Below are 20,326 nucleotides of genomic sequence, written 5' to 3'. Positions count from 1 at the left end.
CTTCAAAGATAAAAGGCACTTTCAAAAATGTCAATGAAGAATTCGGTTAAATTATTTTTTGTTTTTGTTTTAAATTCATTTTTATTTTAAATTAATTTGTGTTTTCATTTTCATTTTCATTTGATTTACATTTGTTAATTACTTTCTTTTTTTTATTTAATTTGTTCTCTGGGTTCAATTCATTTCATTTTAATTGTTTTTATCTATGTTCATTTTAATCTGCATTGATTTTTCCTTGATTCATTTTCATTTTTATTTTCTAAATTTAATTTATTTTTTAGACAATTCATTTTCTGGGTAATTCATTTATTTGATTCAATTTTAATTTAATTTATTTTAGTGCATTTTTATTCAATTTCATCTCTTTGTTTCCCTTTCATGTTTCTGTTTAATTTTAACCAATGGTGCATAATTAAAATTGAAAACAAAATAAAATTATATCCTTGTAAGATGACCTAAATTTGCTCGTTATATTACAAAATTATTTGAGAAATCTACTTTTGTTTGAAACCATTACTACATGATAGTCACCTAGATCACCATTAAATAGATTTTTGGTTGAAAAGATTTTTTACTAGATTGGTTTCGTGCCATTTAGGCATTTTAGATTGTGCAAGCTTGCAAGGAGCTAAGCATGAGAGCCCAACAATTTTCTATTTTTAAAGATATAATACAAATCAAACATGCTATAAGATTATTTATTTTTGCTTCTTTCCTCGTGCATAAACTAAACCAGCAAGCATATATTGAATGTCTTTGGTCAAATCCGGCTGAAGTCACCCTATGCCTTGGCCCTGACAATGAAGAGATAATACAATTTTTATTGACAACATCAAGCCATATATAACTTTAACTTGAAGATATAATATTGTGTAAATGTACAATTTCATATCGAAAGAAGCAATTTGTGGTTTAGCCTTTGAATGTTTTTGCGTATACAATCTAATTCCAAATCAGTCAACTTCAAGACAAATTAGTGCTTCTATGTCAACTTCATGAAAATCTAGTCTCCAAATCTGTCACTTCAATAACAAATTCTGTCCCCAAATTTGGTCCAGCTCAAATTGAAATGACTAATTTGCCTTGAAATTAACAGACTCAGGGACCAAAATGTATACACACAAATTTAAATTGTATTTAGACAGAGAACTTTAGAATTCTTAGAGAATATAAAATTAATAATGAGGGATGATTTAAGTGATTGTCAAATATGAAAGGAGTTACGAATGATAATTACAAGAAATTAGGCATAGCAAAGAGATTTTTAAATTCTCTCTATAGACATGTCATTTGAACTTCCTTTCATTTGTTATAAAAATTATCTAGTTAAAATTCTGAAATATTCTAAAAACACTTGTCCTTACTATCTAAATACATATAATCTAGTAATTTAGAATTACTTTTTCCAAACACATCATCAAGGAACAAATCAAACAAAAACAGCTCATTTGAACTTCCTTTCATTTGAGACTAAATTGTATATTTATTCTATATTATATTTTTTATACATAAAAATATATATATATATAACTCGCAAGCATGCCTACAAGTAGGCCATGGTGATCAATTCCAGGCCCATGCCTGGCAAACAGAACCAAAATCAAGAAACAAAGTACTTTATTATAAGGAATCTGACACATGCATTTTTTTTTTTGTAACATTACAGAATTTTTTAATTTCCCATAGCAAATTTCAGCAGTTTGCCAGTGATTCAGAAACAGATCAAACAAAAACAGCTCATAAGTTTTTCGGGCAAAATATGCTTATTATGTGCGTGAATCTATATGATTGTTAATGATTATGTTCCACCACACAGATCAAAGGTAACAATTTGCTAGATGCTACAATTAAAAAAATGGGAAAGCATCACTAACTTTATCAACGGATTTTATGAACTAGAGTACACCAACTGACCTTTCTATGTAGGAGTCATCCTCTGTATTAACAACAATGGCATCACCAGCTACAATGTGAGGTGGAACCTGGAATCCATTCATCACAGAAATAAACAAGACAAACATTTAGCATTACAAGCACCAAATATTGATTTTATTCCATTTTAGATCCACTGATCAAGGTAGGTTAATTCAAATGGAAGGAAATTCTAGCAGAGTTAAAAACACGTTGACTTGTAAATAATCAACTCATTAATTATATATGAATTTGAAAGCATGGGAAAGCATTTCATCTTTAGTTTTAAAATACATTTAATCCAAGCCTTCAAAATTAAAAAATAAATATTAAAAATGCTATGTATTCCAAATTGGCAGCATTACTCAAGATTGAGTTCACCAAAAATAAGTTGCTTCCCTTGATGTCAGCTGGCTTATTCTTTCTTGATAGAGACTACATTTTGAAACAGGTCTTTCCATAGATGCATATTTACAATTGAATGAGATGTATTTCCTCAAGCACGAGGTCTCACTTTTTTATAGATTGTGGCTTACATACATCAAAGCTGCTAACTTTTTTAATCAATATTGGCTTCATCTAATTCATTTGGATTTTGATGGAAACTGAGATGCAAGTAATATTGAATATCAACAAGAAAAAGGTGAGTACACATAACCAGAGCCTATGACTCCTACAGAAATCCCAATTGATAATGGAATTCTGCCCTACTGCCCCCTCTAACAGAATGTAACAACTTACTTTTTCCTGCTCTCCCCACAAACCTCACCTCTTACTCTTATCATGCTCCTAATTAACTCATGCATTAAATTCCTTTTTCGCCCCATTGCTCTTTTTCTTTCTCACATACACCTCCACACTTTGAGCCTCTCAACAGGATCCAATAACTGATCCCCTTCCCTTAGTTCATCAATTGGGCCAACAGCCCCAACAGATTTTTTCTCCATAAGTAGACTTAAGTGAATGATCAATAAACTTTTTAACAATAAACAAGGAACAAATAAAAATACACAGGATTAGAAGCTCAAGTAAATGATCTAAATTTAACATATTACCATAGAATTTGATATAAAGCTCTAAAGAGGATAGACAAAGGTAAAGCAGTTGGCCCCAATAATATCCTATTGAAATTTGAAAAAGTTTGGAAAAACAAAGAACTAAGTGGCTTGCTAAGTTCATTAATGAAATTTTGAGATCTAAAAATGTTAAATGAATGGAGGAAGAATACTTTGGTCTTTATATACAAAATCAATGGTGATACCCAAAATTGTGCAAACTATAGAGAGATTTAAATTATGAGTAACAATATGAAGTTGTGAGAAAAAGTGATTGAACATAGCCGACAGGATACAAAAAAAGAGGGACTAGCGACAGCTTACTAATTTGACTGATAGTTTGACTATAACTTTTGAGAAGAGGTATCAAATTCCATTTCTTTTTTCACGTGCATCAAAAACAGGAAGGGTAGAATGAGAGCAAACGGCATGCAAACAGTACTGTGTGAACAGTGATGCAAGAGCACTGGACAATAAGATTCGGAGACAACAATAAGGCCAAGTTCAAGGAACAATGGACCAGGGACTGAAATTCAGCGTTGGCAAAGGCTGGGTGGGCATAGCAAAGATTGGAGTAACCTATTCCGATATCGACTTAGATTTAAAGAAGAGAATGAGTGAAAATTGCTTCAGTTTTCAGCACACTCAGTTGGATGATTAAGAGTTACAAGAATAATAAATACAATGTATTAGGCTACGTTACAAGAATAAATGGATAATTATTCTACCTATTTACTAAGTTATGATGTATTAGGCCACATAGGATGTTGAACAGACATTAAGGTGCAGACTATAGTTTTCAATGGCATGCGATAGCAGTGGGGTGTGGCAGAGCAGCTTAGATCTGGCATACCAGGAGTGTTTTGCTGTTGCAGTTGTATTCACCCAAAATGCAGCTTTTTGAAAAATACTAACTTCCCATTTTTACCCGTAAAACAACAGTTTTTAGAGTCTTTTAAGTGGAAAAAAGACTTATCTTTTCCCTTTCAGAAAGCCCTCAAGATGAGACAGTTTTGAGGCTTTTTTTCAGGGAAAAATAGTCTTCTTCCCGTTTTCAGAATACATGACCTAACCCCACTTTTTCTCGCTTGTTTCTTTTCTCCCCTTCCCTATTTAACACCCCCTCCTCTCATCTTTGTCACTGTTCTGCTGCTTCACAACTATCTACAGCAGAGCCACCTATCTCAGACAACTTCTCCAGCAAAATCTATCTCCTTTCTTCTCTCTGTTTTTTCATTCTGTAGTGCTGCCTCTGTTATGTTCTCTGTCGTATCTTCTAAGAAACAATGGACAGCTAGCAATGGCATCATCTAATTTATTTACTTGTATATTTTGCTTAAGACCAACGTCTTTTATTGATAATTATTCATATGCTTTATTTATGAGTATTTTTTGAGCATTATATATGTAATTATTTCCATATGTATACATTGTATATCAATAAAAAAAAAAAAATTAAAATAGTGGTCATCCTACTACACACAATACCACTTTAGTGTATTGAGGGTCTGGTGCAGATTCAATACACAATTTCCAAGCAAATAGATAAATACAAAGGGTGAGCCAAGAAGCAACGATAAGGTTGTTGCCTTGTGCCCTTGTGGTCATTGGTTCAAATTCTGAAAACAGCAAAAGAATGCCTTGGAGTCAACCCTCCCTAGACTGTTCAATGGCCATACGAATAGATAACTAGTACTAGAACACAAACTGCATAGGCTTTAATGATGATGCATTTCATGTTACTATTTATTCCATAATCAAAAGAATAAATTATTTACTTATAAACTCAAAAAAAAAAAAAAATACATAATCTTATTGATAGGCACAAAATTAAAATTTTGGCTGAATTATATCACAGATTAAAAATATAGTCAAATGAAAATAATTTTAGGGGTCTGACACTAATCATATTTCCAAGTTAATTAGTTTTGTATCCCCCAACCGGCCGTAAAACTTCAGCAATTGCTTTCAAAAAAAAAATTCATATGAAACTCATCTCTCAAATTGACCTGCATTGTTAAAAGGTCATCAAATTGATCCCATGCATATTAAGTAACAAAAGAAATTCTCAGAATACAGGTTCTGACGTTTAAAACAAATATCGCTAACAAATGTAACTTAACTAATGCATGAAATAATAATTAGATTTCCCAGCGCAGTTGCACAAGTGAATAACAAAGAATCATTTGACTTACTTCAACTGAAAGGCCATTGTCTAGTACAACCTTTTTGTTCCTTAAATCAAGAAGGGAAACAAATTAGGACAAGAATTAGAAATTTTATACAGCCAAAGAATGCAGATAACAGAAGCTAAGATGCTCCATCTAAGAATTTAACTTCCATTATTGATATGTAAAAAAGTCAGATTCAAATTACAAGTAAACTTCTATTGATACTGAGACAGAAACATAATCAGCCACAAATTAGAATAAAATCAGCATTCTCCAACAAATTGAGAATTAAACATGACGAGAAATATTACAAGTGTATGACTTAGAATGTAATTTACAATCAGTTATACTTTTTTACATGGGGTAAGAAAACAAACAATTGAGGCTACACTAATCTAATCTTCTAGATGTCTAAAACTCCCTCTAAGTTCAAGTCTTTTGTTTGGACAGAATTACTTAATAGGTGAATCACAAGTGATTTAATACAACATTGAAGATCTCACCATTCTCTCCAATGACAAACATGTTATCTAACAATTCAAACTTATAACAGTGGGAAACTTATGCTTGCACTGTGAGCAGTTTCTTTCCTTTAAATCAAACCTTAATGGGCTATATCTTTCCCTTAAATTTGCTTTGGGATAGGATTATGTCCTTACCATCAGTCTTCTGGCGATGGATGCTTTAAGAGAGTAGCCATTTCCAGCAAACAGGGAGATTGGGTATCCCTTCTTCACTTTTGGATTTTCTTTGTTTTTACAAAATTTTATGCTTTAGAGGATGCCTTATCTCAAATTCCAAGATGAAAGTTCCAAACCACGTACTTTTCTTCTCTTAATACAATTTCTTTTCTGTCAAATGAATTTTGCACTTGGGAGTTGAACTACAATAAACCTAAAATGGGTAAGACACTTCCTTATTCTGTCTGCACTCTTTTCTTGCTGTCTGTTTTCATCTCCTCTCTATGGTTGACATTTAGACGAATGACAACAAAAGACTCTTTTCTCCATGAAGATTGTAGTAGAAGCTGACTCCAAACCTTTACATATATGACAATATGAATGAATATAAGTTGGTATGTGTAATACAATAAATAATATCTTTGTAATTATAGTAACTTTTTATTCTATATCAATAGTTCCTATTATAAATATATGTTCCGGTGTGTAGTCAAAACACACGAATTCTTCCTATATTTCTTGTTTACTTTTCTCAACATGGAATCAAGAGCTTAACAAGGAAGAAATCCTAATCCGTCCTTTTCCTGTTAGCCAGTACTGCTCATAGGTAATTTTTTTCAGAAACTGTGTCTCTAGTTTCTGATTTTTTTCTTACCGCCATTGTTCACATTGCCAGCAACTTTCCAACTGTCACTATTCACACCACCAGCGTCTTTTCCGGTGTGCCTTTTTTTAATCGCCTCTCTCCCTTCTGGCTACCACTTGTTTTGTCAAAGTCACTGCAAGCCACTGTCCTCTACCCCTTCCTACATCAAAATTCAGCAACCGCCAGCACATGCTCCTTCACCCACATATAGTGACTTTTGTAACGCTCCTAATTTTATAATATTAATTATTGATAATTATATAAATCTAAATGTAATTTTATGTGTGTATTTTTATTAGATATATATCGTGTATATATATATATATATATATATATATATGTGTGTGTGTGTGTGTGTATGTATACATGACTGGTAGGGTTAAAATGGGCTAAGTGCAGGGCTTGATACTGGGCTGTAGCGAGAGGGCCCTGGGAGGAAGGACCAGAACTGTCGCCTTCTCGCTGTAGCGAAAGACGTCTCGCTGTAACAAAAGACGTCTCGCTGTAGCAACAGTTTGGGGTGCATTTCTGGGAACAGTCTCGCTGTAGCGAGAGAGCGTGTCGCTGCAGCGAGATATCTCTATGTAGCGAGAGTGTCGCAATCAAAAAAGGATTTAAAGGGAGTTAGGGTTCGAGGAGAGTTATTTCTCCCTCTCCCTTCGATCCTCTCATTCCCAAAGCCCTATTTCACCGATTAATTGCCTCCAAAGCCATTCGGGAGCAAGATTGAAGCTTAGATTTGTGTGGGGAACGTTTAGAGGTGAGTTTCAAACGGTTAGGGTTTTCGTTTTCCTTCCCTTTCTCTGTTTTTGGTGATTTTAGGAATTTTCATGGAATTCTTCCATGTGTTTAGGCCGAAAGCCATGTGGAGAGCATTTCCGTGGTTGAGTTCAGACGTGGATCTTCAATCCAAGGTAAGGGGAGACTCTACCCTGCTCTTTTATGTGTGATTTGCTGATATTGTGATGTGGCTGAATAGGGGGTAGGAAATTGCTGAGATATGTGATGTGGGCATTTGTGCCGTTTATACATGTGTGTATATCTGAATGAACATTGTGAAAATGTGGGCCCGAGAGCCGTGTAATATGAATGGAAATAGGCTAGGGGCCGTGTCATGAATGAATTGTGGGCTATGTGCTGTGAAAATGAAATGTGAGCCTAGTGTCGTATAGTTGAACAAATATGGGCCTAGTGCCATGTACTATTAAATGTAAGCTATGTGTCGTATACTAAAATGTGTGTAACTGAAGCGTAATAGCACCGTTATAATGTGCTGTGAATGGTTCAGCGATACACTGGGAATGTGGGAGATGAAGACGGTAGAAATACCTTAGAGAAGAAGGAGTGGTGGTAACACCGATTGCGAAACGGATGCATCACGGGCCACACACTCTTTTCCTGGCTAGACCTATGACCACTATCTTTGCTGAGCGACCTGTGACTGTCCACGTAATATCCGTGAAACAGGGGTAACCAACGACCATTCATGATGTAAATCTATGATCACAGTGTTGCAGTGAATGTGGCTGGCGTGCATATGCATGAGTTTATGAATTATATTTATGGATATGAAATGTTGTCTGTGCTTGTATTTGTTTAATGTATTGGAAATGTGCTGGAGGTGAGACTATATGCTTAATTGTATGTTTTTGTAGTATAGAGTACTCATCCTTAAATTCATTTTTCAGGTAATCAAAACAATGAACACCGGACTCAGTGAAAGGGGCGAATGGAACTACTATAGAACTAGGATTTTAATTTGAAACTAATGTATTTGAATGGGTCCTGTAGTAGTGACTTGATAGAAATTGTAACCCCTTTCCTTATTTATAAAAAAAGAAAAAATATTTGATAAAACCAAGAGTTGAAAACCTTATTTAAAATGAAATTTATTTTATTCTGAATTTGCGAAATTATGATTTATTGAAATTTAACATAAGATATTACAACTTTCTTCAATGGTTTGAAGAGCGTCAGGTCTCTAGTCTCACTCTTTCTATTGTGCACACAGGTAATTCTTTTGTTGAGGTCTCTCCCTCCTTCTCTCTTGGACCATGGGTCCTTGATTTTAGGGCCATTGACCACGTCACTGGTAATAAATTTTTTTTTTTTTACTATTTTTACATCTGATTGTTTACCCTCTGTCATAATGGCTAATGTGTCTCAAACACAATTTCAAGGTATCAGTATTGTCCACCCTTTTCCTTCCGTCTCTATTGATAATGTTTTTTACATTTCCGACTCTCCTTTTAACTTACTTTCCATTAATCATCTCACTCGTTCCCTTGAATGTATTATCTCTTTTATAAAAGATTTTGTTTACCTGCAGGACTGAAGTTCAAGGAGGATGATTGACACCGGAAAGGAGTTCCATGATCTCTACCATTTAAATGCTTTTGCTCATGCTGGTTCAATAATTGATTCATCTCTTCTTATTCATGCCCAGTTAGGACATCCTAGTTTAACCAAGTTACTATACTTAGCACCAAGTCTTTTCAAGTTATCAACTTTGTCCTGTGTGTTGTGTCAATTAGGAAAACATACACGTTCTTTTACTAGTGTCCATCGTCGTTCTACTTCTCCCTTTTCTTTAGTTCAAATTGATGTGTGGAGTCCAAGTCACATTGTATCTACTTTAAGTTCAAAATATTTTGTTAATTTTATTGATGATTATTCTAGATGTACTTAGTTATTTTTAATGAAAGATCGTTCTCAGTTATTTTCTATTTTTATAACTTTCTTTTTTGATATTAAAACTCAATTTAGTATTCTAATTTGTACATTACAAAGTGATAATGCTCGTGAGTATTTATCTAATCAATTTCAAAATTTTATAGCTTCTAATGGTATCCTTCATCAGACCTCTTGTGTCCATACTCCACAACAAAATGAGGTTATTGAACAAAAAAATAGACATCTTATTAAAACTGCTCGTACTCTATTATATCATAGTCAGGTTCCTCATCGTTTTTGGAGTGATGTTCTTACTGCATGTTACCTTATCAATAGAATGTCATCCTCAATTCCTCAAAACCAAGTCCCTCAGTCTATCTTATACCCTCACTAGTCCCTTCACCCTTTACCCCTTCATGTCTTTGGGTCCACTTGCATTATTCATAACCTTAGTCCTTGGCTTGATAAACTTTCACCACACTCTAACAAATGTGTTTTTCTAGGTTACACTAAGACTTATAAATGTTATAAATGTTACTCTCCAACTCTTCGTTGCTATTTAGTTTTGGCTGATATCACCTTTGAATTTGTTCCTTTCTTTACACCCAGTCCTCCTGTTTCAGTCTGAGTCTCCTCCTTCCTCTCTTCTAGCTTATGTACCTTTCCATTATGTTCAACTAGAACCATCTCATGCTTCCACTGCACCACCTCCTTCGTGCCCTCTGTAGGTATATCATCATCACCAACCCCTCTCTGTACCGCCAATGTCTACTGGTCCGACTTCTTATTTGCTTCCAGTGCCACTCACTATCTCTCCTCCTGGCTTGTCTCTTGATAATGAAATTTTCATTACTCTACGTAAAGATATACGCTTTCCTCCTAATCCATCTCCTCATTAATTTTTTTGAGTTATCATTGGTTGTCCTTTTTCTATTATACTTGTTTGTCTTCCTTGTCCTCTATTTCTATTCCTCAATCCACAGGTGATGCTCTCTCCCATCCAGGTTCAAAACAAGTGATGATTGATGAGATGTGTGCTCTTCAGAATAGTGATACTTGGGACCTTGTTTCTCTCCCTCCTGAGAAGTCTCTTGTTGGTTGCAAGTGGATATATACAGTCAAGGTTGGTTCTAATGATAAGACTGATCGCCTTAAAGCCTGTTTAGTGGCCAAAGGTTATATACAAATATTTGGTTTAGACTACAATGACACTTTCTCCCCTATAGCCAAAATGACATCTATCCAACTACTCATATCTATGGCTGCTATTTGTCACTAGCCTCTTTTTCAATTTGATATCAAGAATGTTTTTCTTAATGGTGATATTGAAGAAGTCTATGGAGCAACCTCCTGGATTTATTGCTCAAGAAGAGTTCAGGATTTGTTTGTTGTCTCCAAAAATTCTTTTATGGTCTCAAACAATCTTCAAGGGCATGGTTTGGTAGATTCAACATGGTGGTTCAACAATTTGGCATGACTCAAAGTGAAGCATATCACTATTTTTTATCGTCATTCAATCTCAGGTTGTATTTACTTAATTATGTATATAGATCACACTGTCACTGCAGGAAGTGATCAGCATGGCATTGAACAGATAAAGCAACACCTTTGTTAGCACTTCCAAACAAAAGATCTTGATAGACTTCGATATTTTTTGGGGATTGAGGTGACACAATCCAAGAATGATGTTGTGATAGATATTGGAATGCAGTAATCCACATTTTTAAGTATATTAAAGGAGCTCTAGAAAAAGATTTCTTATATGAAGACAAAGGACATACTTTGGTTGTTAGGTATTCAGATGCAGATTGGGCAGGATCACCTAATGATAGGAGGTCTACATTTGGTTATTGCATCCTTATTGGTAGAAACTTAGTTTCCTGGAAAAGCAAGAAGCAAAGTGTAGTTGCAAGGTCTAGGGTAAAAGCTGAGTATCTAGCTACAGCTTTAGTCACTTGTAAACTTGTATGGCTTAAATAATTACTCAAAGAATTGAAATTTGGAGAAGTTAAAGAAATGACACTTATTTGTGATAATCAAGAAGCTTTACATATTGTGTCAAATCTAGTTTTCCATGAGAGGATTAAACACATTGAGATAGACTGTCATTTTATCAAAGAGAAGATTTTATCTAGAGACATCACTACTAGCTTTGTAAATTCTCATGATCCATTGACAAATGTGTATACCAAGTCTTTAAGCAGTCCTCAAATTAATTATATATGCAACAAGCTTGGTGCATATAATTTATATGCTCCTACTTGAGGGAGAGTATTTGAATTATGTAATTACAGTAATATTATAAATTGAGAAATTAACATCTTTGTAATTATAGTAACTTCTTATTCTATATCAATAGTTCCTATTATAAATATATGTTATGGTGTGTAGTCAAAACACAGATTCTTCCTATGTTTCTTGTTTACTTTTCTCAAACAGTATCCATTACATAAAGGATGATTTATGACAGCCACAAAATTTAGTATGGATCAAAGCTAATAAACCAAAGGAAAGAAGAGTGTCTCTAGTACACAGGACATAACTTGATCTGAAACCACTAAAATAATGATAAAAGAATATTCAAATTATAGGAGTTAGGTAGAGGAGAAGGAAGAAGAGATTAAAAAATACTATGAATAGCTCTCTAATTCAAACTGGTGTTTGTAGAACTGAAAATTTTAAAGACACAATGTTGATAGCAAGATGTCAGTTTTAGATATTCTAACAGATTTTACTGCTTGGTGTTTTAGGGGTATGTAGAACAGTACCTCCAAAACAAGGTGGAAGATTAGAAAACTTTTACCACTGATTCAAGCCAGAAGGAAAGATGATCAAAAAGGAAGTCTGGAGAGGAACTCAAATAGAAGAAAACACACCAGAAATTCATACAGTTCCATAACCATTACAAGTTGTGGAGTGCAGGCTTTAACTACCCTCATTAATGAGAAGAAAAGCACACAGCATAGGTGAGATGTTTGAACCAATAAGAGCAGTTTGTAAGATGCTACACTAGCATATTTCAACAAAAAATGCTCCAAGACATACACAAAACAAAAAGAAAAAAAAAAGCAAATGTGAAAGAACAAGATCAAGTACATTTTTCAAATACAACAATGGATAATGTCACATACCTTGGAGTGGCAGCAATTCCCTCCTTGACATTACATGTTACACGTTTTGGAACAGATGCAGATAAAGGTTTGTCATCATAAAATTGTACTTTCACCTTCATTTCATCTGTCAAGCAGGCAACAAATCAATAATTAAATAGTAATAGAAGGCATGATTGAACCCCATCCTAGTTATATCCATGAAAATAAAAATTGATAATTGATAACTACCAAAAGTATTATTCTTTAATAAAGAAAATTTTATTAGATAACTTTAAGCATGAAGAGAAAGTGAGCAGGAGGAAGGAAGAGCTTTGAAGGCACAAAAACATAGTAAACAAGCTTATCCCATATATAGGAAGCAACAAAGAGAGGCTAAAAATGCAAGCTTGTACCATAACATATGTAAAGAAACCACATATGACTTGGAAAATAAGGGAATGTGTTAGAACTGGTTTGGTATAGATGGAAAAACAAAACAAAACATTGTATTTATTCACAAGAATGCCCCCTAATCAAACTGACCAAGAAACAAACTTGTTACAGCGTTCATAGGGTATTGGAGAGACCTTGGACTCTCCCCAACCTTACAATGATCCTATTCTCCTCCTGCCTTCTATCCTGTCATATTTCCTTTATATACAATCCCTTACTAACCACCTCCAACTAATTTAGTTAGTTGGCTTCTGACCACCTACCCTTCTTTTAATTCTTTTAACATATACTTGCTTTATTAATGGTTTTCTATTAGAATGGCACCATATATATAATAATTATCAATAGCGGCTGCAATCGCGGCAGAGCGGCACAGCCCTGCTATGGCAACCCAGTAGTGTCGTGGTTCAGTCTCACGCCGCGAATAGCGGCGAAAATGGCAAAAATTGCAGTTGTTGTGGCCGTTATGCTCTCCTCTTTGAAAATTCCAAGTTTACCCTCTGTTATTTTAATGTTGGAGACTTTTAAGGGGGGCAATATTGAGATTTCGCCCCCTATATTCTGAATCTTCTCCCTCCCTCTTGCAAGCCCTAGCCTCTCAACTCTCCTTTCATTTTATCTTTGTTCTCTACATTTTCATTGTTGGAGTGTGGCCTTCATCTCCGGCAAGGCTTCTAAAAGGAAACAAACATTATCTGATCATTTTCTTCATCTCCGTTGAAGCCTCCAACATGACCCATATTATATTAAGTCATCTTCTTCATCTTTGGTCATCTTCTTTAAGGTCAACGAAGCTTCTGACGTCACCTAGACACTTTCCAGTCATCCTCTACTAGCAAACTTTATGGCAAGCTGCAAATTTCTGGTGACTGAACATTTTTTTCCCTATTCTTCTTTTTTAGTTTTTTATCTCCTTCTCTATTTTGATTCTCTTACTCTATTCTGTTTCAAATTTCAAAGCTTAAAGTAGAAGTAATGATTGCTCCTGCCAATCAGTCACGAGGAATTACCTCTGTTTCAATTTCATCATATGCATTAGTGAAGCCTTCAAGAAATAGTTTAGATATAGGTTGGCAATGGAACATTTTGAAAGACATAAGCAATAAAAAATCTATTACTTGTCCCTTTTGTGGAAAAAAACAACTACCAGCGGTATTATCTGAGCAAAGAGATACTAGATGGGAGTGAAGGGAAATATTGATAAATGCTCAATGATTCCTAAAAAAATAAAAGAAACACTAATAGTAGCTAATGAAAAAAAGACAACTGAAAGAGGCATATTTACTTCAGCCTGATGAAGATGTTAATGAGGAAGAAGGTGCAAGAAATTTAAAATATTCGTAGTAAAAAAAGACTTGCAACCTCAAGTGTTGCATCAACTTATGTTAGTGGCTGTATTGCATCCAAAAAAGGAAAAAATGTTAAGAGCCCATTGGATTTATTTTGGTTGAAGAGTCCAAAAACAAGCATCAAATTAGCAAAGGCAAAAAGACAAACAAATATAAATAATGTTTGTGTTAAGGAGACAAGAATAAGAACAATTCACTACATAGAACGATACCTTTGGAGGAATGGAATGGCTTCCAATGTATGCTCAAAAAGCTTCAAATTAATGGTTGAAGCTATTAGAAAGCATGGTCCACGCCTAAAGCCTCCTAATTATCATGAGTGTAGAGTTCCTCTTCTTAAAAAAGAGTTAGAGTATACAAATGAAATGTTGAAAAGTCGTGAAGAAAGCGAAAAGTGTGAATGTTCAATTATGTCAAATGCATGGATGGATAAAAAAAAATAGAACATTGATCAATTTCATAGTGTACTGTCCAACTGGTTCTATGTTTGTGAAAAGCATTGATGCATCTACTTATATGAAAACTGAAGAAAAGTTGTTTTAACTCTTGGATAGTTTTATTGAGAAGATTTGAGAGAAAAATATTGTGCAAGTAGTTTTACTAACAATAAAAGTAATTACATGTTAGCCGGTAAGAATTATTCTTAACTCTCAAGTAATATCATTTAAACACTTAGTATTCATATTTTATTAGTTTCTAATTTTAGATTATGCAATTTAATTTTAGTTAAGTTGTTGCAAGCTAAAAGACTATATTTGTTTCAGACTACATGCATTGCACACTATTGATCTGACGTTGGAAGACATTGAAAAAATATCTATAGTCAAGAGAACAATCCAAGAAAGAGTTAGTCTCGTGAATTTTATTTATAATCATTCATTGACTTTGAACATTACGAAAAGGTTCACAAATAAAGCTGAATTGGTTAGATATGAAGTGATAAAATTTTCCCCAAGATTCCTCCCATTACAAAGGTTGCATAATCAAAAAATAACCTTAGAAATTGTTCACTTCTGATGAGTGGTTGAAGTCCAAAATGGCCAAAGAAACTAAACGGAAAAAAGGGCAGCAAACATTGCGCTTATATGATGTGGTTTTCAGTCTTAAGGCTATAGGGCCACTTGTGCAAATTTTAAGAGGCTAGGTATAGGTGAAGATGATGTAGACAATGCTACAGTTCAGTTGTTAGCATATAGAAGAGCTGAAAGTCTCTTTGGTTTAAGTGGAGCAAAAAGAAAAAGGGCTACAATAGCTCCTAGTAAGAGAATTGTTTAATTTTTCATTGTAATGTAATTATGTAAACATAACATAAATGACTAATAAGTTACTGCATACCTTGCAGCTGAATGGTGGAAGAATTATGGAGTGCGTACGCCACATTTACAAAACATTGTCATTAGAAAGTTGAGTTTTACTTGTAATTCATTTGAATATGAACGAATTCTTGATCTAATATTGAAAATGCAAAAATAATATATATTTTTTTATGATAAAATAGATTCATTATAAAAAGAGAAGCAGACTTGAGCATCAAAGGTTGCAAGACTTGGTTTTCGTTAAATATAACTAAGCTCTTAATGAACATTTTGAGTGTTCTAATTTGGTGGATCATATTTTCTTAAAAGATGTTGATGATAGTAATGATTGGTTGCTAGAAGAAATTGATAAAGATAATGAAGATGTTGTAGATGAATTAGTGTTTGATTATGATAACTTGACATGGAGAGTTGTTGTCAATGCAATTGAAGCTAGTGAGCCTGTAACCTACACTAGGCGACAAAGTAGATCAAAACCTAAGACAATTACAATCATTTCTTCATCTAAATCTAAGAGAAAAGGGAAAGAAATTGTACAAGAAAAAGAAGAATGTGATGATGAAGACTATGAAGAAGAGGAAGAGGAAGAGAAAGTCCTTTACAAAAGTAATAATGAAAGTGAAAATGAAGAAAACATGACAGATCTTAAAGATGAAGATGATAACTAAAAAATAATTGTATATGAATTGAATACCTAGTATTTTTAAACATCTAAGCATTAGAGACTTGACAAAAATAGTGGAATTGACAATAATCTATAAATTTTATTAGCATTGATGACAAAATCAGAAAATAATTGTTGGCACACTGGTAGGTTATATAAGCACAGTTGAAAATCTTCTAAATTTTCCATACAGAAAAAAAAAGAACAGTGATCAAGGATTGAACAGCGTTAGCTTTTATCCACCTTGTAGGTATAAACAATTCTTGCCGAACAAGTCTTTGGAAACTTCCATTTGATCCAATGTATCAGGGCTGACCACAATTACAGAGAGACCACAGTAATTAACTTGGCTTGCTCAGTATTTCTTGCCCCCAACAGCATAGTATGACATACTGAAAGCAAAATAAGATGGAAGATATAAGAACTCACTCCATCAATACTACTGTTCCATCATGATCCATGCACATGAACATGAAAGTCCTTTCTCGAACAAAGACCCCTGCAACAATTTATGATTTGTTAGAACAGAAAAGGATTAATACTTACTAGTCAATTTTCAGCAGGTGTGAAGCATCCAAGCAAAACACTAATAAGAAAGAGCAAATATCGTCCTACACATTATCATCAATATTTAAACAATGTAAATGTAGCAAATGCATAGCCTTCACACAGTCATTTTTTTGTTAGGATTTTAAATAGAACAAAGTGTGAAGGTTGTAACAATGTGAAGGCTGTAACAATCTTAAATAGGTTTTTTATATATATATTGTAAAAATCTTCTATTTTATATTATATTGTAACAAATTAAGTTTTAACCAATTTTTTTTAAATATATTTTTTGGTGTTGGAGCCATGTCAGAGCCAAAAAAAATGACATTGTTTAAGCACATTGTTACAGCCTTCACACTTTGTTCTATTTAAAATGACATTTGATGATTGTATATTTTATATTAAATTATGCTTTGAGTTGAGACTTATGCTAATTAGGCTTTGAGTTAATTCATTTTTATCTGCGAAGCATTGACATCTCTATGCAATTGAGTATCCAAGTGTCGGACACGGCTCCAACACCGGTGTGACATGGCCTAGACACGTGTTGAACATTATTCTGCAGGTATCCAAATTTTAAAACATTTTTTTGTGGCTCTGACACGGCTCCAACACCAAAAAAATATATTTAAAAAAAAAATTGGTTAAAACTTAAAAGGTTAAAAAACATTTCATTTGCACGAAAACTCCTTCCTTTCCTTCCTCTGCACGTTTCCTTTTATAAAGAGACAAAAAAAAATTTCTTGTAAAATTATGCCTCTTAGTATTTTTTGTTAGGATATCATATAAAAATTGTAAAGTCTAACAACTTTATCTTGAGAAGATGAATGAACAAATCTTAATTTTCAATTTAGATTTTTGTCATGTTAATCATATTTTAATATATATATATATACACACACACACACATAGGCAGTATCCTATATTTTGAACATTAGTCGTGTCCTGTGTGTCCATGTCAAAGTTGGGGCTTCATACGTTTCTATCATTTCCTATGACATGTAATTTTTTTATATATTTTATTATGTCCATCATACTTCTCCCATTACCCACCATAGTATCCACAATATCTTTATGGCAGTTTTTAAGCTTTCTGTTATGACATGCCATTCGCCATTAATAACATTGAATTAAGCTGAAGATCTTGTAATATTCTTTCCCTAATTATAGGAAACCTCTTGATAAGGTTGGAAGACTCTCTCCTAAGCAAGTTTTCTCTTAAAAATCCTAGACATTATTTTGTTTCAAATCTTTGTTTCAAGTGTCTACATTGTATATAGGACCTTAGGAGTTAGAACCTCTTATCTCTTGTCTTGGATGTGATTTGCTTTTGGTGTCTTTCTTATCATTCCCATTATTCTCTTTCTTTTACTAATTATTTATTAAAAATATGCATGCAAGGGTTGTTCTTTATTAACTTGCTTTGCAATATAAAAATCAACAATCTTAGCCATAACAAAAATTTACTAAGAATGGTGTAAAAATTAACGTCTAAATCAACAATCTACATGCAATACACAAAATATAAAATGGTTATAAAGCTCAGAAATATGCGTTTGACATATTACATATGCAGGGACATACTTTCAATATCCTCATCAGTGCCCATCCGTTGTGTTACCTTGTTTCCCTGGCCAATGTCACGAAGTTCCACCTATAAGCAAAAACAACTACAAGTTGCAGTTAGGAATGGAGTTTAAAGTAAGAGTCCAGATGTTAGAACATACAATTATATCCGATAACAATAGCACAAAAAAGCTACGCATTGAGCAAAACAATATTTCCTTTAATTATAGACATTCAACTAATAAAAATTAACAAACAAGTGTCATCATCGAAATATATAACAATGGAACAAATTTCTAAACACAACCAAGTAAGAAATAGTAGGTTAGGATAGAACCTAAATAAACATCCTCTTGGGAAAACAATACTCAATCAAATCTGTCAGTGATATATGTCACATGCTTTAGCACACTGATAGCTGCTATAGTAAGTTCAGTAGATTTGTATGTAATAAATTGGTTAAGAAACAGATGCAATAGTAACTCCTTCAAAAGATAAATTACATGTTAGTATTCACTGTGCTAATTCTCTTTTCCTTAGTTCAGGCAGTTGAAAATGTACATCTATGTACAGAATGTAATATTCCAGTTCAAAGGCTAATCAAGGAAAAATTGAATCAAGACAACTTAGACAAGTTAGCTGATCAATAATAATGTGGAACAGATGTGTGTTCAGTGAGGGTCAATACAAGGAAAGAAAAAGAGAATTCTTCCAGAATAAACCTTGATTGTGGCTTTTCCTCTTCCTTCGTGAGAGTGATCTACTTTAAGAACCTGATGAGGTGATGAGTATACATCAAGTGTTGGATAACAAGATTTAATGAATATTATTTAACAATAAATTGGTAGAGTAATTAGCAAATACCTCGTAAATGCGCCCTGGAAGCAAGCTTGTCCGGCACAATAAGAATGTAATCAAAATTTGTGAGAAGGTACTCCCTTCTGTCCTTTTTATAAGCAACACTATTCCTATATTTGTAGGCTTAATTATAAGAAACAGAGATTTTCATATGCATTTAAATTCGTCTTATACCTTTATTTATTGTGAGATTTGTGTTAAGGTGTTCGTTATACAAAGAAGTAGGTATATTCGTGAGCCACCAATTTTAACCATTTAATTATTATGAGTATTTTAGAAATATTATAACCCATAATTATTTTACTATTCTTGATAAATTAGTTATTTGATTCTTATCAAGAGGACGAAGGGAGTATAATATAACTACACTCGTCGAATTGAATCATCGTAGTAAAATTCAATAATCCAAAAGCAAAGTAACCTTGTTTTCCAATGATGTTTCCGACTCTAATCTGCAGCTCGGGAGAAATTGAAAAGGCCTCTGTAAAAATTTGGATCAAAAACCCCAGAAAAATGGACAAAGATAAAAGATGCATACATCAGAACCAGAGACTTTGATTCCCCGGCATTGAAAGGCAGACCACGGAAAGGTGAACAAGTTGGTAGACATGGAGGAAGCAGAAGGGGGTGATGGTAGTGAGTTCAAATTCAATAGTGCCGCAGAGCAACAAGAAGAAGAATATAATAAATAGGATCTAAGTCTGAAAAGAGGCCTGGCCTCGGAACTGGAAAGCCTCAGCCGCAGAGCCTGCATTCTCTTACCGTCGATTCAGATTTCGGAAAAACGAAGTACTCAGCCGTTTTACTATCGTTCCCAACTACAGGGTATATGGGACGCAGTGCGGGGATTTATATCAGTCCTCACCCCAGCCCAAAATTTTGCGACCTGGTTTATTTTTTTACTTAAACTGATAATATTAGGTAAACTATTAAATATGGCGTGTACGGATTTTTTTTTAATTCAATTAATTTATTTTAAAATATAAAAAATTTAATTTCAATAAAAATAAATAAATATAGTAAAAAAATTATTTGTTAAAATAAATTATTATTCAAAATTATTTATAACATGTATAATTTAATATTATTTAACATAAAAAACATATAAAATATTTTATTTTTAAAATATAAAAATAAAACTTATATTATTTTATGACATCATAAATCATTTATCATTATAAAATTTTAAATAAATAATTATAATAATAAATTATAAATATAATAAATTAAATTATTAAAATTTAAATAAAAAAATTATAATTTTTTATTTATGTATTTGTTTATAATTTAAAATTATTAATAAAATATTACTATATAATTATTAAAGTATAATATTATATTTT

At 33.1% G+C, this 20,326-nt stretch overlaps 1 protein-coding gene across 3 annotated transcripts; it reads right to left on the bottom strand.

Annotated features, from left to right (window-relative positions):
- Window positions 1-453: 453 nt before the first annotated feature.
- LOC113849725 (elongation factor P) lies at window positions 454-19,805 on the bottom strand. Of its 3 annotated transcripts, XM_027479836.1 has the most exons (11): window positions 19,522-19,805; window positions 19,405-19,435; window positions 18,990-19,003; window positions 18,848-18,898; window positions 18,144-18,213; window positions 16,440-16,509; window positions 16,254-16,321; window positions 12,268-12,373; window positions 5,162-5,201; window positions 1,915-1,982; window positions 454-794 (listed from the first exon to the last, which is right to left on the bottom strand). In XM_027479836.1, exons 1-11 carry the CDS (start codon window positions 19,735-19,737, stop codon window positions 782-784), a joined length of 747 nt encoding a protein of 248 aa, XP_027335637.1. In that variant the 5' UTR covers window positions 19,738-19,805; the 3' UTR covers window positions 454-781. The 3 variants fall into 3 exon arrangements, with proteins under 3 accessions (XP_027335637.1, XP_027335638.1, XP_027335639.1); XM_027479837.1 differs by lacking the exons at window positions 18,990-19,003; window positions 19,405-19,435 and having other exon boundaries at window positions 737-794; window positions 19,522-19,794; XM_027479838.1 differs by lacking the exons at window positions 18,990-19,003; window positions 19,405-19,435 and having other exon boundaries at window positions 737-794; window positions 12,268-12,319; window positions 19,522-19,794.
- Window positions 19,806-20,326: the final 521 nt, after the last annotated feature.

This window comes from Abrus precatorius, unplaced genomic scaffold, assembly GCF_003935025.1.
Source record: "Abrus precatorius isolate BTA unplaced genomic scaffold, Abrus_2018 Scaffold9, whole genome shotgun sequence".
Classification (NCBI taxonomy): domain Eukaryota; kingdom Viridiplantae; phylum Streptophyta; class Magnoliopsida; order Fabales; family Fabaceae; genus Abrus; species Abrus precatorius.
Note: the sequence above shows the minus strand (reverse complement) of the source record. Positions and strands in the feature narration are given on the sequence as shown.

Excerpts from the sequence above, each read along its gene's own strand:
- LOC113849725 (XM_027479836.1), bottom strand. The coding sequence starts at position 19,737 with ATGCAGGCTCTGCGGCTGAGGCTTTCCAGTTCCGAGGCCAGGCCTCTT. Across the intron at positions 16,322-16,439 it reads GGAACAGTAGTATTGATGGA|CCCTGATACATTGGATCAAA; the intron begins GTGAGTTCTTAT and ends AATTGTGGTCAG. Across the intron at positions 5,202-12,267 it reads GGAATTGCTGCCACTCCAAG|GAACAAAAAGGTTGTACTAG; the intron begins GTATGTGACATT and ends TCTTGATTTAAG.